Source organism: Oenanthe melanoleuca, chromosome Z (genome assembly GCF_029582105.1).
Source record: "Oenanthe melanoleuca isolate GR-GAL-2019-014 chromosome Z, OMel1.0, whole genome shotgun sequence".
Classification (NCBI taxonomy): domain Eukaryota; kingdom Metazoa; phylum Chordata; class Aves; order Passeriformes; family Muscicapidae; genus Oenanthe; species Oenanthe melanoleuca.
In genome coordinates, this window is record NC_079362.1 from 68718792 (window position 1) to 68734954 (window position 16163).

At 41.3% G+C, this 16163-nt stretch overlaps 1 protein-coding gene across 2 annotated transcripts in view; it reads left to right on the top strand.

Annotated features, from left to right (window-relative positions):
- DCAF12 (DDB1 and CUL4 associated factor 12) overlaps positions 1 to 10492 on the top strand; it is a 32440-nt gene extending 21948 nt beyond the window's left edge. For both annotated transcript variants that reach the window (XM_056514685.1, XM_056514686.1), the window contains exon 9: positions 504 to 10492. In XM_056514685.1, coding sequence (XP_056370660.1) covers positions 504 to 662 — 159 coding nt within the window. In that variant the 3' untranslated portion in view covers positions 663 to 10492. The remainder of the gene's footprint in view (positions 1 to 503) is intronic.
- Positions 10493 to 16163: the final 5671 nt, after the last annotated feature.

Consider the following 16163-nt stretch of genomic DNA (forward strand, 5'->3'; position numbering starts at 1 on the left):
TGCACTGATTCAAAAATGAACTAGATTTTCTATCTTTATATATTCAAATGTAATCTAACTTCTAGTTTTTGAACAGAAAATAAGTTTTCTTTTTTTAAAGCTATGGTAAAAAAAATCTAATGTGGTACTGAAAGCAAGAGTTTTAGTTTAATTGTGTGCAGTTTTAGAAATTGTGGCTTCCTGAGGTAATGCCATGGCAGGCACTTGACTTTGGTTTCCTGTATGTTATCATAAAATGGTTAATGGCTTTGTTTAATTTAGCTCCATTATCTTTTGTATCAGTGCAGTGTCCCCTCACCTCCCAGTGTTCCAATGCTTGGCCTAAATGTTCTCAGATAAAGCTTCAGGACAACTCAGGTATCTTTTAGTTGACCTTTCATGAAGCTTCAGGATTGTTAAGAGAAAATATCCCTTTCTAGGCTCTGGAAGCTACCTTCTGCTTTTGTGAAACAGGTTTTTGGATTTGTTTGGCAACAGTAATGATCCAAACTTTCTTTTAACAGAACCATGATGAAACCTGGAGGAATTATTTTTCTGACATAAATTGCTTCCCAAATGCTGTTTACACCCACTGCTACGACTCGTCTGGAACGAAACTCTTTGTGGCAGGAGGCCCTCTTCCATCAGGACTTCATGGGAATTATGCTGGTCTCTGGAGCTAATGATAACTCTTCATTCTGATGCTGATCTTTACACAGATTTCCACTTTTCCTTTTTTTAACAACAAAATTGTGTGATGCCATTGATTCCTGATTTAAACACAAGTTATTTTTTGGCAGAGTTTTCTGTTGGTCTTCAACAGTTTTGTACATCTTTTTTGAACTAGTTTTTTGCTTTAACTTCCTTGATCCTTTATCTGGAGGGGTTTTAAATCCTTTTTTATTGTATTTACTCCAAATGACTCTTCCCTCCATTAAGGCTGTCTTGGCCATGTGCCCCCTCCTCTACTTTGCTGTGAGGCAGGATTTCTTTCTTACAGAGTGGTTGCTCCTGAACTTTCTGTGAAAGTCTTGGGGCTGCATGTATGCAGGTACTTTGTGTCAGTTACATTACCTGGAGTGAGGACTACTTGTAATTAAAAATTATTAAAAATATTTATAAGAGATAAGCTACTACTTTATCTGCAGAGCCTGGCCCTGGCCTGGGTTGATCGTATTTTTTAAAAGTACAAGTCTAATGACACTGTTTATACATAGAGGGATATGGTAATTTTAAGGTGTACTCACTGGAGCCCAGGGATGGATTCCCTGGGGATATTGCCCATTGAATCCAAAGTGTGGGAGTTTTTAAAAGTGCATTTGTGATTGAATGGTAGTTTTCAGCAGTGCTAGGAGCAAAAATTGATCTGTTTCTTCACTGCCCATCCCAGGTATCAGCTTGCACAACTGGAGTTTGTATAGGCTGTTCTGCAGCGTGGCTGTTGCAGGGTGACATTACATTGAGGGCTGCAGAGGTGCTGAGAGGAAATGGGGGCTAGTTATTCAAAATGAACTAAATCTGTCTGTTCTCCAGATGAAATACGGTTTCTAAGTATGCTGTAAGGGTATCTTATAGGCTCTTCATAAACTTCATAAAACCTAGGACCTTTTTTATCCCAGATTGTGGAAATTTTTCCCCTTTTTGCTGTTCTGGTTGGCCATCTGCTCAAATAAGCCAATGGAATAAATAAACTATTCTTTTTCTCCAAGATTAAAGGGTGCATCTCACACTTTACTAATGCAAGCGATAAGCTTTCTCTGAAGGAGGGTAGCTTGGTGTTCCCTCACTTTGTGCTAGCATATGCTGTAGGAGAGGCTCAGGCTTTTCCAGAACCCCCTGCTGCCTTCTGCATTCAGACTCCCTTCAACTTCACCTGGGACTGGAGAACAGGTCCAGTGCCCTTCAGGTCCAGCTATGAAGTGTGTGCCTCCCAGGGTGATGGTTTTACCCAATACTCAGCTAAAAGGCAAGACTTCCTCCTTTTGGCAGGCACCAAACTCTCAGCTTGTTAGTGATGCCTTTGTCCTCTGCTGGAATTAATGCCTTTCCCCTGACACTGGTAGAGCGTGTACCTCAGTGTTGTTGCCAAATGGGCAGTTGGTTGAAACTGAAAGACAAGGCTGGGACATGGTCTGTTCTCCCATCTCTGTGGGAGATCACAGCTACTATTGTAGTTCCTGCCCACAGCTCAGAGCTAATCTGCATGTGTCTTTGCAGTTTCTCTCACCTTCTACTCAGTATCTTCATCAGTAACACCAAGCAGTTAGCATCAGGCTTAAGTTCCAGCTAGTATGGAGACCAGTTTAGAAATCCTACAAGGAATGCAGGTCCCTCTCTTTGGAGTGGAAATCCTGGCAAGACAACTCTCTCCCAGGTGTGCACCTGTCCCAGAAGTATAATTAGCATTGAACTTCAACACAGGTGCTTCACAAGATCATCTTCCAGTGTTTCACAATACTTCCCACTGTGGCCTGGCTGCTTAAACTGTATTAGTTCAAGGTGCTAGGTATACAGCTAGACAGGCTAGGCTTTTCTCTGAAAAGGTAAAATCATACACCATGGGATACCTGCTTCGGTTATTTTAGGGGCATAGAAAATTGGAAGTATATGAAAAAAAAATTCTTGGAGAAGAATGGCAGGATTTGTATTTCTACAGCTACTGTGTAAGATCAATCTGTCACAAGGAACATGTTCTGCTTTATTTTGTTGTTGTTGTTTTTTTTAAATTTTGGTTTGGTTTGAAGTTTTTATCTTTATTTTTTTAAAGAAGCTAAACACTTTAGTCTACCTGATTGTCCTCCAGTTATGCTGAAGCAATAGGTAATACCTGGGTATTTAGTGTCAGCAGTGCCAAAGGGAGACACCTGGTCTGGAAACTCTAGCCCTAGATGTTGATCTATTAATTGAAATATATTTTAGGCTATGGTAGGAGAAAAAAAGAGTATGTGTATGGCCTTCAAACACAGAGGCCGATTTTTCTGCAGTCTCTAGGTTACCAAAGAGGCACCACTAGAAATTTTCTCTTCCTGCTGACTGTGATGTCCACAAGTACCTCAATATGTGCTCCTAAAGGCTGGTAATGTGAGTGCCCTTTTCCTCTTTTTTTTTTTTTTTTTTTTCTTCATAGAAAGCTCTGCACAATTCTCAGATGAATCTGGACAATAATGTAAAATTGCTCAAGTTTCACATGCTTTTGTGCATTCTGCTTTCAGGATGCTTTCTTGCAAAAATAAGTTCTCATGGTACGAGCCATCTTTGTTGCTGTATGAAAATCCCCACAAAAATTAGGAATCAAACCAGATAGTGCTGCAAGCACACAAACAATTTGGGCTAGATAATTTTTAGCTAGTTTCAGTGGTTTTAAATGCTTATAGCGATATAGATACTAAGTTTCAGAATGTTTCTGTGGTTGGTCGTACATAACTTTTGCTCTAGTCACTGTTAGAAACTGAGGTACAGAAAGGTGATGATATGCCAATTGTCCAAAGGTAAGTAATAGGAGAAAAACTGAATTCTTCTTGACCTTGATTTCCTTGTCCTGTTGGGTTAGATATCTACTGAAATTCAGGATTATGGTAAGAAATGAGTGGGTTTCCCATCCAAGTGCAGGAATGGCTGCAGAGCAGGGAGCCTCGAGGCTCTGCAGAGAGGCAAGTTGGGTACCTTGCTGTTCAAAAGAGATACATCTGTGCAATGGAATGAGCTCAGTCTGGTGACTGCACTTCAGTAGCTTCTTGAACAGTTTGTTCGGCGCTGCTGAGACCCAATGACATGTGTAATTTCAGACTATCTTACCTTTTCCACTGTTTGTTCAACATTTCCCTCCCTTGGTCTTTCCTGCTCGACTGGTTTGTTTGAGGTTGCCTCTTCATACCCAAATGATACCAGTATTTGCTGTAGCAATATTGCCCTTGCAGAGGTGACCTCTGCTGAGCAGGACCAGGCTTGCTGGCATTTTGTCAACCTGTGCTCAAGACCTTCAATTTGCTTTATTTTAACTGGGTATAAGTTGAAGGCTGGCTCAGACTACTGAACTGGGCAGTTGCCCTTGTACATGTTTGTCTGATATGATTACACAGTAGCAGTCTGTTCCAAGGAACATACTCTGGTTTATCTTGCTTGAAGGAGAGAACATTCAGCATAACATGCCTTCAGACTGGCTGCTATTGACTTCTCAGTCATGTGGCATCTTCTGTGCTACCAGTGAATTTAGGAAGCAGTTAATTTTACTGCTCAGATCTTTTCAGTAGACTACCATGATAATTTGGGTATTTTTGGGATTACATTTTCAGTATTCATGACAGGTAATCAAACTAGTGACTCAGTTACGGGTTTGATAATACCCAGCTTATAAATACTGGGTAGAAACTCCTCAGTAACAGCTGGATGTTAGGTAATGGGATGATCCTAAGGAATCAGAAGCTACTTTGCAATTTTGGCTTGAGCAAAGTAATAAGAGTTGTGTTTACCCTCTTCACTAAACACCTTATTCCCCCAGGTTTCTCCCTTGTACAGTCAAGTCTTGTAGGGAGAATTGCTAGTGCTCTCCTCCAGTGCTTTTTAGGATTGCAGTAAAGAATCAAGTCCATTTGTTTGATTCCCTCATCAGTGCTGCTGGTGTTAGTTTGAGGTGAGTAAATTACCAAAGAATAATTGATAATAGGTTTATGTTCCTAATCTTAGTTGTTCATTCTCCTCACAGATCCATTTTTAAGATCATTGCAAGAGTGCCCAGTGATCTTGCTGGACTTAGTCTGTTCACAAAAGTTACATTCATATTGTGAGTGACTCTCTTCATGAGAGGAACTCCTGAATTAAGGGGTTTATATTTGCTGCCTCCATTTTAGGGCTTTGGCAGCTTTTTGTATCTACAGTATTAAGATACTTGGGGATCATTCTCTTCTGAAATTTCATCCTACTCCTTCACCTGAGCACTTGCTTTGTTTATAGCTTGTAGCTGCAAAGTTGAAAGATCACATTTATGATCCAGCTATGTCGAGTGGTGCTTTGCTGAGAGGCGTTTACAGACCTTTTGAACTGCTGTGCCTTACCTGGTGCAGGTGTGAAACAAAGCAGGCTTGCCTAGATACTTCACGATGTCACTTTTTTGCTTTGTTTGCAAGAAACCAAGGACACATGGGCTGTCAGTTACTGCATAAGGGAAAGCAGCAGCATCTTTCAGCAGCCAGGTGGGAGGTCTGTTTTTAGCAGTCAGTTACCCTTATTTTCAAAAAATGCACTTTTCCAAGGTGTCTAATACTGTCTTATTTAGCTGCTTTTGCAATTACGATGACTGAATTACTGGATTGGGCTACAGCTTGTTCCTAAGGAATTTTGTTTCAGAGCTGTGTGTCATGCAGGTGGAGCTGATCCTCTGGCCAGCCCATGCTAAGCCAGGGACTCCTGAGCTACCAGGCACAAACTTTTTAGCTTAAAGCCAAGTGAAAATCCCTGTGCGCCCTGCAGGCCACCCCACAGTCTGAGCCGATAGTGTGACCTCAACTTAAAATGCATTTCTGAGTATAACTTACTTGAAATTCTGAAGCAGACACCCCAGGACAAGGGAGAGTGTAAAAGAGAATACAGCCATGTCTTCTGTGAGGTGGTGTCCTTTCCCCCTGTATGTGAGCACTTTATGAGGATGGGCAAGGACTACCAGAGAAACAGTAAAAGGCAAAGAGTGTTTGGCATGGCTCTTGGGATTTTTGGGACTGAAGAATTTAAAAACTAGAGGGGATACATAAATACATAATCGGAAATATCTTTGAGAGATCAAGTATATATCTCTGACATTCCTGATTCTCTGTGCTTTTGCAATGGTAAAATTAAGAAGTATCCTTTTGCTTGTGATGTTGGGTTTTTTTCATGAAAACCATGTGGTACTTGGCTAATTAGAGAATGCTCTTGCAGAAAGGAATCTTCCCATATCCTAACAGCCTTTCCACTAGTATCCTCCTGGGAGCAGTATGGTCTAAGAAAGTGCACACAGGTTTAAAATGGCGTGCTGGGGTTGGCAGAATTGGGAAAATGTGGGCTGTCTGACTGTTTCTATACCCCAAAAACCACCAACACTTAATTGAATACAAATTGTGGTTGCTGTACTGAAACTGAGAGGGTGTATAAAACCCCTTAAAACACAGTGCAATGTCTTTAGTCCAAGATTCTTTTGAAATGATTCTTTTCCTTCAGGACAAAAAATTCATTAGTCAATACAGTGTTTTCTTAGGAACAGCTTTTCTAGATTCCCTTACAAAAAGGGAAAATTCAGGTGCTGAATCTTACAATCTCATTAAACTTGTACTTTTTATTTGCTCATTCACATGGTCTCTTTTCATTTTCAAGGCCTCCCACAGTCTCAGGGTATAAATCACTATGACTCATCCAAATAGTACCGAAATGGACCAACCAGAGGTTAAATGTGCCTTCCTCTTCTGGTACCTTGAAATCTTTATAAAGTTATCTCAAACTTGTCACCGCTGGGTACATGCATTGTCTTTTTCTAAGATGTATGTGTTGAAATTGCAACAGATTTGTACTGTTACTTGTAACTTGTTTCATTTGTGTTAGGATGTGGTGTAGACAAATCAATGTGCTGGTTGGTCATGGAAACAGTCTTGCCAGTGACACCTGTCAGTGCTTGCTTGTTTGTTAGTGTGTACATAAATTCTGGATCTTCCTACTGCCTGTGGTGCATAACATGCACAAATACACAAGATGTTTTAAAATGTGCAGTGATCATAACTTGTTGCCTGAAGGTAAAATGTCCTACTGAACTGTTTTCAATGTTTTTTTCCCCAAATACTTTTAATAAGACCCAAAGACTTGAGGGGAAAAAAATAATCAGGACTTGCTGATTCTTGATGGCTTTTGTTCTGAATCCAGGGTCTGATGTTTGTTAACAAATTCTCCAAATCCACCCATATAACAGAGGCTTTCTCAGCTTGTTTCTGTCATGAGCGGTATCAGAAACAGCGCTGAATCCTGAACTATCACAGAAGCTGTCAAACAAAGTAGTAACAGCTCTCTTCAAATATTACAGTGCACATTTTTTAACTGTAAGATAAACCTGTTCCAAGTTATTGATCCAGCTTGCAAATGGAACAGTGGGAAATCACAGATAGTATGTGAAACCAGCCTGCCTGCACATGGGGCTCAGTGTTTGTTACCTTACAATTTGTTTCTCCTCTCTCGAAAGGTTTTATTCTTCGTTGTTGTTTTTTTCTATACAAAGACATTACATTTGGCTTAGTTTTCTAAAGATATATTTGTTTACAAACCTCAAACTGACATCTTGAATTTGGGCTGAGTTTCTAACTCTTATGCAGACAGTACAATTGATATATTGTCTCATAAGAGCATGAAAACAGGAACATACACATCTTCACTTGCTGTGGCCTTCTGTGGACATGCCTATGTATAATTAGGTGAATTATAGTACTGCATTCTGTTGATCCATGAGGCTACCTCTGTATTTAGAATCAGCATGATTAGTCAGCAGTGTATTGACATTAATGCATGGTCACAGAGCTCTAAGGTTTGTGTGTATTCTGTGCTAACTATCTGTTTTCTCTGTACCACAGTGCAGACTTACTGTGGAATCCTTTTTCCTTCATGCTAATTTCAGAGGTCCTTTAAATTTGGAAAGGTGCTGTTTTTATGATAGAAAACTAAGTTAAATCCATTTGTTTTACTCAGAAAACTATCTTTAGCATCTTCCTTTTCTCCCGTTTCTTCCTAGTTCACCTGTAACAATCAGTTCAAAGCCATCTACCTACTCTGCAAACTATCGAGTCATAATAAAAATAAAACCTGTAGCCCAGTGTGGCAAGATCACTATATGCTTTCACCATAAACTTCCATGGCTGGATGCATTGTCTTGCAGGTGGAGACTCCACCCCTGCACAGTCTGCAGAAGCTGAAATCCTCTTGTGTCCATGTTGTTCAGTGGGTATCAGCAAATCAGGAAGTGGAGGTGCGCTGTGCCTTCACCCAGTGTATTCGTCAAACTGATCTGTAGTGGTTTAGCCAGAGAACTGGCATCTTCAGCTGCTACTTGTAGTCTCAACTGAAGGTTTCATTCAGGGCAATACCAGGAGAATGAGTTGCTGACTTGATCTCATTTAAAGGCTTACTCCAGAGATTTATTTTTCAGGGGGTGGAATTATAAAAGAGTAGGGATATGAGCAAAACAATAACCCTGTGCTCAAAAGAGAAGTGTTATTCTAATGTACTTTATCCAGCAAGAATGACAATGGCTATGCTCCAAGGTGAGCTGGCAATGGAGTGTTTGAAGGGTAGGCCTTGAGGGTTTCTGCCATCATGCCTTAGATCACTATAAATTAGTTGCTCCCAGAGCTTTCAAAACTGGTGGTCATCCCTCTTCAGATGAGATGTGAAGATGGCATGAGGAGAAAATAGTTTCCCCAGTGGTGATTTAGTCTTCTCCTTTAATATTCAAGGTTACCATGCATTTGTCTCTGTTTTCATGAGTGACTCTGTGACTAATGTAACTTCACAGCTGCCACCAGCCCCCTCCACAAGCTTTGTGCAGGGATGATGGAGTGAAAGAGCATTGTCTGCATTGTCCTCCATTTGGCTGGCTGTTGACAGTGCAGGGATGTAACAGGCCAGCTCTGATTTACAGCTTCAGCTGGTTGCTCTGGGCTTCTCTCACACTGCAGGTGTGATACTGGGACTCTTATGGAAAGAACTGGGTAAGTAACTTCTGGTAGGCTTTGTCCCTCTTGTTCAAAATGCTGTCTCCAGTCTTAGTCTCTTGTCCCAGCCTCACTCACATCTTGTCACACTGATGCCTGGGATTGGAGCAAGTTCCCTGTTCTCTCATGGTTTTCTAGTTCAGGTACCAAGTTCTGCAAAGCCTGGGGGCACCTGTTAGAGCTCCACGACACTTTTAAACTTCTTAGTTTAAAAGTGGCTTAAGCACTGGTTTGCTCACAATGGTCCTTAGTCATTTACTCAGCTCTAGGTATCCTCCTGGACTACCACAACCCTTTCAGTCCAAAAAGGTTTGCTCCAAAGTCACTCCTGTTCCATGGAGTTTATTCCCATACTGCTGGTTATTGCAATTCAGTGGCTTTTTCTTGTTTTTATTCTGGTATTTATTGTATTTATTCTGCAAATGTACAAAACCATACTGACTTTCTCAACTCCTGAACATAGTACAGGGGCCTATCCTGAGGCATCAGAATTATCTGTCTATTCTAAAGGCGCACAGAAACAAGGATTTCTTAGACAAACAAGGAGGAAAGTAGCTGCATATACACAAGTAGTAAGGTCTCTGAGTAGAACAGGTGAGGGAGCAGCTTATGAATTTGAAGTATAAGAACATTAGTTAAGGGGTTTTTAGTTTCTTTTTTTAAAAATTTCTTTAATAGGAAGTTAGGTGGTGCTTTAAGCCACAGAAGGTTGCAATTGTAAACTGAGATTTTCTGTCCATCAGTGCAAAGTGTGCCTCTCTACTATAATGCAAAGTCAGTCTCTGTTGCTCTCGTTTGCAATGGAAGATTACCTGAAGACTGATTTAATGTGTTTCTTGCTGTCTTGTATGTAATCACCCACACAACAGTCCTTGCTGGTCTTTCCCAAGCGCTATTCAGCCCTATCCCTATTTAAAAACAAAATGGGGACTGCATTGAGTAGTGGAACATTATGAATTTCCTTGGTTTGAGAGAGACCTGGAGAAAAGAATCCAGGTTCCATGTGTTTTAAATATAACTTTAAACCAATGCAGCTATTCTGTCAGACCAGTGAAGCTTCCTACATTTACCTCCATTTACATGGGAATTTAAAAATAAACCAAGCAATATGTGAGCCAGTTGATGTCCTTGCAGGTGGAACATGGTATTTTTTTTAAAAAAAAAATTGAAGCTTGAGATTTCTCTTCTGGAAGAACTCATTATGGATGCAGGAGTGTGGAGCTCAGATTACAGCTCTTCCACCAGATTGTTAAATGCAATTAAGTATTCCGGACTGTTTTGAAGAAGACTGTGTAAAAACTGTGAAGGTGTAGACTGGAACAGATAATTTTAAATTTTAGGTTGTGTGTGTTGCTTGACTACATGGACAATGTAACTGATTTTTACAAATTGGTTTCCATGTGTCAGTCACAAATAATTTGCTGTTAGGAGGACAACTTTTAGTAGATACGTTTCCAGATCAAATTACGAGCCTATTTTCCCTCTTGCATTAACCGGGTTACTGTGTTCACATGCCAGAAAGATACTGCTCTTTGAAGAAGCATGTTAGTGTATGTGGCATTGCCCCATGCACTTTTTAAATACCTAGACCTGTACATTCTCATCTGAGTATCGTTAACCATGCTGTAGTCTGACAAATGAATCTTTTACTACTGCCCTGTTACATAGATAATTGTAATTAACTGCAGTTTGTTTTTATTCCACTACTTGAAGTCGTGTGATCTAAAAATTGGTGAACAAAAAGTATTTGTGCATCTTACTATGGGTATCTCTAAATAAAATGTATTTGTATAGTGTGTTGGCTTGGCTGGTATTTTCCCTTATTTGCTAAGATCCCATTGCAAGTAAATCCAGGGCAGTTTAAAAGCAAGTTGGGTTTCTTACTGCAACAGTCCAGCCTCTGTGTGGACATGACTGATTCAATGAAAACAAAGTGAACTGTTCTTTTTCCTTTACCAGTGAGTGGATTGATAATCTGAGAGCAGAATCTCAGCTTGTTTTTGTTTTTTCATGGCTTAAACATCAGTCCTAGTTCTCTGTACAGCTGTAGTAATACTCATTACTTCCATAGGACATTTTCTATTGGCAGAGTTGCAACTGTTATGCTTTAAAGCATCTCCTTCCTGTTCTCATCTGATACCTCATTTGCTCAGAGGCAAGAGTTTCCTTTCAACCACTTTTTAAATTTTTCTAAGAAGGATCTGCCTCTTAGAAGTGTTGAACAGCACAGGTAAATGTAGCTGGACAGTCAGGTACAGGTTTTAGGGAGATCTTGCATCCCAAATATTTTCACTGCACAGGAGAGTGCACTGCACAAGAGAGGCCTTCACACAGCTGTCCTATTTCACTGCCTGTAAGTGGGAAAGTTATTTTTTCAGACAAGGCATAACTAAGATCTAAGTTTCATGCTGGAGGTTAAAATCCTGCCTAAAATCAGCTTCTCTGTCTTCACCCTTGTCCTCATCCTGAGAGGCTAGTTTCCATGATCGTGGATAGACTGAAGTTTTGTAAGTAAAGGCTTTTAAGCCAAGTGGGAGACCACGTCTCCAGCTGCACCATCTCTGTTCCCTGTAGGCATTACTGATGCTTATGAATGCTGGAAGGGCAAAATTTAAAAAGACATAGGAACACAAACACTGTTACTCCACTGAGCCTTCTAACCAAATTGTTTGAGATGCAAAGGAAAACCAAAGCTCCTGGCCCTGGAGACATACAGAAAATGATGAGTTAGAGGGGGCTCTGGCAACCAGGGTTACCAACTCCCCACCTGTCTCAGATGCTCCATTGATTACAGCATTCAGATAGTGCGAAGCCTGTCAGCTGACTTACAGGATCAAAAATGAGCTCACAAATTCCAAAGCTGTTGGTATTCATTGAATTCCTCTTGCATGCATGTCTTGCTTAAATCTCAGCAATAAAATGTCTGAATTGTCCCCAAGTAGCTAATTTTAGCATTCATCTATTTTGTCCCATCACCTGTTTTGTAGGTTCCATTCACACTTGTTTTCCCATTCACAGTGCAGATGAATCAGTTTCTTCCTTTATGTAAGGCAGCTCACCATTTCTGGAGGAAGGGATTTTTAACTGTTTCATGGCCAGAGCCTTCACTCCTTCTGCCAAACAATCTAGGCTCCCTTGCTGCTTTCTCACTGGCCCTGCTTGGCATGTGCATGTGTGACAATCATTATTCCTGTCTGTGGAACCAAAATGAGATCTACTGCACTCCTTGGCCTGGAGCCTGCAGCTGGTCTATGGTGTGTTATCAACTATACCTTTACTGTAGGCTACAAACATGTGGCAGTCAACATTACCCCTTTCAACACTCAATCTGCTGCCTGCCTCCAGCTCCAGCCCAGCTGCTGCAGGTTTCCTTGGCTGTCATCACTTCCCTTCTTGGGAAGTGATTTTGTTTCTGACCTCTGTGACTTGGGGCCTCAGCTCTTGCCAGCTGGTGACACTGCTGTTGCTCAAGGAGGAAGCCAAACCAGGACAGGACTCGGAATAATTTCACAATGTTCTGTTAGTTCTTCCTAGCCATAGCTGTATTCATCTTATCTGTTTCTGCATGAAAGATCAGGATAGTCTTTCAAATACAGGGTGCTTTCAAGGTCCAGTAAATGAATTAATAAATAAAGAGATGCCATAGAGCACGGACATAGAGCTTGAAATGGTTTTTCGGGCAAGAGGTGGTCCATTTTTAAGACTAAAAGTGAGAAAGTTCAGAGTGTATTAGAAAACAAGAATCTCTGTGCTTTGTCTCCCAACTTCCTCAGTCTCTCTCACGCCTCCTCTGGAAGAACAAATGTCAGGAGGGCTTCAGCCCCCTACAAGGCTCAAGGGACCACATGGCCAGCATGACTTTTGGGAACTATGGGCTAGCTGCCCCAAAATACTGCCCTGCACAGAGGGTCTTACTCTTTCCTCTTCACTGAAGTGTACTCTGAGAGGTGAGAGAGAAGCAACAGGCCTCAAGTGCAGAGCTGCAATCAAAAGGTCAGCTAGACATCGCTTGAACAATTTGTGCCAAAGACATAAACAGAGTGAGAATCATGTTTCAGGGATGCTGAAGTGTCAGCAGAAAGATTTGTAACCCCTACAATCAATGTCTGTGGGTTTTTTTCCCCTGTGTTGTCAAAAGTTTCCTGTCCTGGGGGTTGCCTCTCTCACTACAAACCCACGGCAGTGCCTGATGCATGCTGAATGTGAAGCACACGGACTCAGCTATAAAACAGAAATTTTACAAATTCTAGACAGCCGGGAAAAATGTGATTAAAGGTTGTCTTTGGACAGAGAGAGAGTGACACTATTGCTATAAAACTCCACCCCAAATAACTGCAGTGTTCTAGGCAATTCTGGCTAATTTCTCCATGTATCCGAGTCCCGAGAAAGGCCTTGGAGCCAAAAGGGTGATGAAAGGTTGGTCAGTACTAAGACAATAGGATTCACTTCCTCATGTGCTATGGTGGCAGCCTGTGTACCGCTGTTGAGGGCTGCTGGACACCACACTGCAGCCAGCCAGCGAGGATGACAGGAGAACACTATTAAGCTATAACAGCTTATGATCTTGCCACCTGATAAAACCACTTCATGTAGACCTTTTTCCTTCCTGGAAATAAATTCTAGGAGATTTGATGACTTGCCATGTGTATTTATAGGGGCATTTTTCCTGTTAATTGCAGAAAGCCAACTTCAGCTTTTTAACAGTATAAATATGCTTTGACTCTAAAAAAATCCTACTGTCTCTGTTATCTTGTAGGCTGTTGCTGTTGCACTTGGAGTTTATTTGGTTTTGCAGAAAGCTTTTAGTCCTGTGCTCTAGGCTGCTCAACTTGTTGCTTGAAGAGAAGGAAAACATCTGGAGCTTGAATGTGTATTGGTCCTGGGACCTAGGTCACAAAACCAGCGACGAGACTTTGTGCCAGTCATCACAACCTCTTATCTCAGCAGCTCTGCAATTCTCAGTCTGACTCATTCTCCCTAAACCTAGTCTGTAGTCTACCAGTTTGTCTATAATATTCTTTTACCAAATACCACTGAAAACTTTACTCAAACTGAGCAACATCCTTCTCCTCTCCCTTCATTTATCAAGGCAGTTGTTTCATCACAGAGGGTGACCAGTGAGCCCGACATGTGTAAATCCAAACTGACATTCACCTTCTTGTCCTCAGTGTTTGATGCTTTCAGTATTATTATCTTGGCAGGGCTGGGTGGAGGCTCATCAGCCTGCAGTTCCCTGGGATCTCCCAAACTCGCTGCTTTGTTCTTGCCATTGCCAATTGCTGCATCTACAAACAGCCATCTTAAAACTGAAAACAGATGGCTGACATTTAACCAGAGTTGGCAAATATCCTTGGACACACTATTCAAAACATTTTCCTAAAATGTATCACTGGATAAAAATGCTTGAAATTTATCCTAAGATGAAGTATGGGGGAAAACAGCAAATGGTGCAAATCCAGCTTCCACTGTACAACACTATTAGTTTGTTACCATTCATTACAGGATCCTTTATTTTACCTGGAATAAGGGACGGTTGAGATTCCACTAGGCTTGTTAAAATCCAACTGATAAAGGCAGATGGTCTGTAAGTGCTGCAAGAGGCAGTGTGCAACACTGTGCAAGAATATTTAAAAGACCTTCAGTGATCATCTACTGCAGTTCTGCCCCACCAAGTTCTTTAAGAGCTGGCCAAGGAAACTTCTGGCTTCTTGGAGATTATTTAATCATGGGGAATTTTAAGAGGCAGAAAGCATGACATTGTTAGAGCAGGGGACAAAGTGACCAGGCATCTGCAGTCTACTTTCTCTGACATCACAGACAAAATAGTGGAAAACTGATGAAGGACTCAATAGATAATTCAAGGCTAGATACACAGCTAATGCCAAACAACAAGTGTTGTATGGAAAACAAGTCTGTTTAACTACAGCCTGTTTAATTCCCAGAAACATTTTGGCTGGTAGAGGTAACAGTGGGTAGGCACATCAGAAAATGAAATCAGGGAATATGACAGAACAAACTCAGCACTCACCACTAGAAGAGCATGCACTACACAGGTTAACCCCTGACAGCATCCTTCCCAAATAGGTGTTTAAGCAAAGTTCTGCAGGACCAGTATCAGGCTCAGATGTGTGGAACTGTCTCAACAATCTGGAAATAAATACAAATTCAGATAAAATGTTTTCTGGAAAAGGTTGAAAGAATGGAAAATAACAGTAGGGTTAAGGGGTTGTGCAGTACAATTTCAGATTCTGGTCGCATGAAAATGCATCACCTTTTTCATACAGTCAAACTACAAGGTAAGAAAACTTGGACCAAGGTCTTCAGGGACCATCTGGAGAACAGGGTCATCTCAAGGCACATACTGATTCTAAAGAATGTTCAAGCAGCCCAACATGAATGATCAAGCAGCCCAAATTCCACAATGATGATTAGACATGATGGACTAATACAGCCCATGGATGTTAGGAATTTTAACGGCCTGGGCTTTATGAAGGGTGAATGCAATGACATCATTATACTTCCAGCCTTCACCATTGTGAATGGTATCCCAAGCAGAAGGGCTTGTTTCCAAAATGTAAATGGCACCCCTTTCAAGTACAATTGTTGCGAAAGCTCTACTTGTGCAGGTGTAACAGCACAATCTAACACATTAGATCCCGTTTCTTGGCAGCATCCCCACAACGTTTTACCCCACATCTAAATGCAGCAGCAACTCCAGATATGCCCAAAGATTTGCCACCAAAATTTTCCACTATACTTAGGGAAAATATCATGTTGTGGCATCCCACCCAACAGGAGAAGGGAGCACCTAAAATTCGCAGATGCTCATGGACAAAAGAAACAGCAAAAGTAAGAGGGCCCTCAAAAATCTTAAAAAGTTCTATTAGTAAATTACATACTCTGCATGGAAACCCTTATGTTAGTCTCTGACCTCCTATAAGCACACAGCAATGGATTTAGGATCAAGGAGGGAGGTCAAAGGGAAGAGAGAAAAAGAGATGTATTAAAGAGGAGGAGAAGGGAAGGGTCAAAGAGAGAGAAATCGGCAGTGCTGGCTCCATCACTGATGCAGCTGCTGGGGTGCAGGGTCCTGGGATACACACATACCTGGCTTCGTAGGGATACCTTTTTATAGATGAGTTTCCCTGCACTGGAGGAAAATTTCTCCCTTTCTGTGTAATTTAGTTACTGTCGAAATGGGTTGGAGGCTTCAGGGTTTTTGGTGGTCTCCATATAATCCTAGAGCCATGCCTGCTTCTTGACCTCATTCCTACACCTGTGCTGTATTGTGTTGTGCTTATCTCCAGGAGCCACAATAAAGATGTTCATCCCAGAAATGTGCGGCTCTATCTCCATGTGGCCCCCTTCTGCAGCCACATTCTTTTCATTCTCCCAGTGTGTTATTGCTAACAATCCCTGGCTGCTAGTACCAACAATCCTTGGTTGGCTCCACAGCCACCAGGCTAT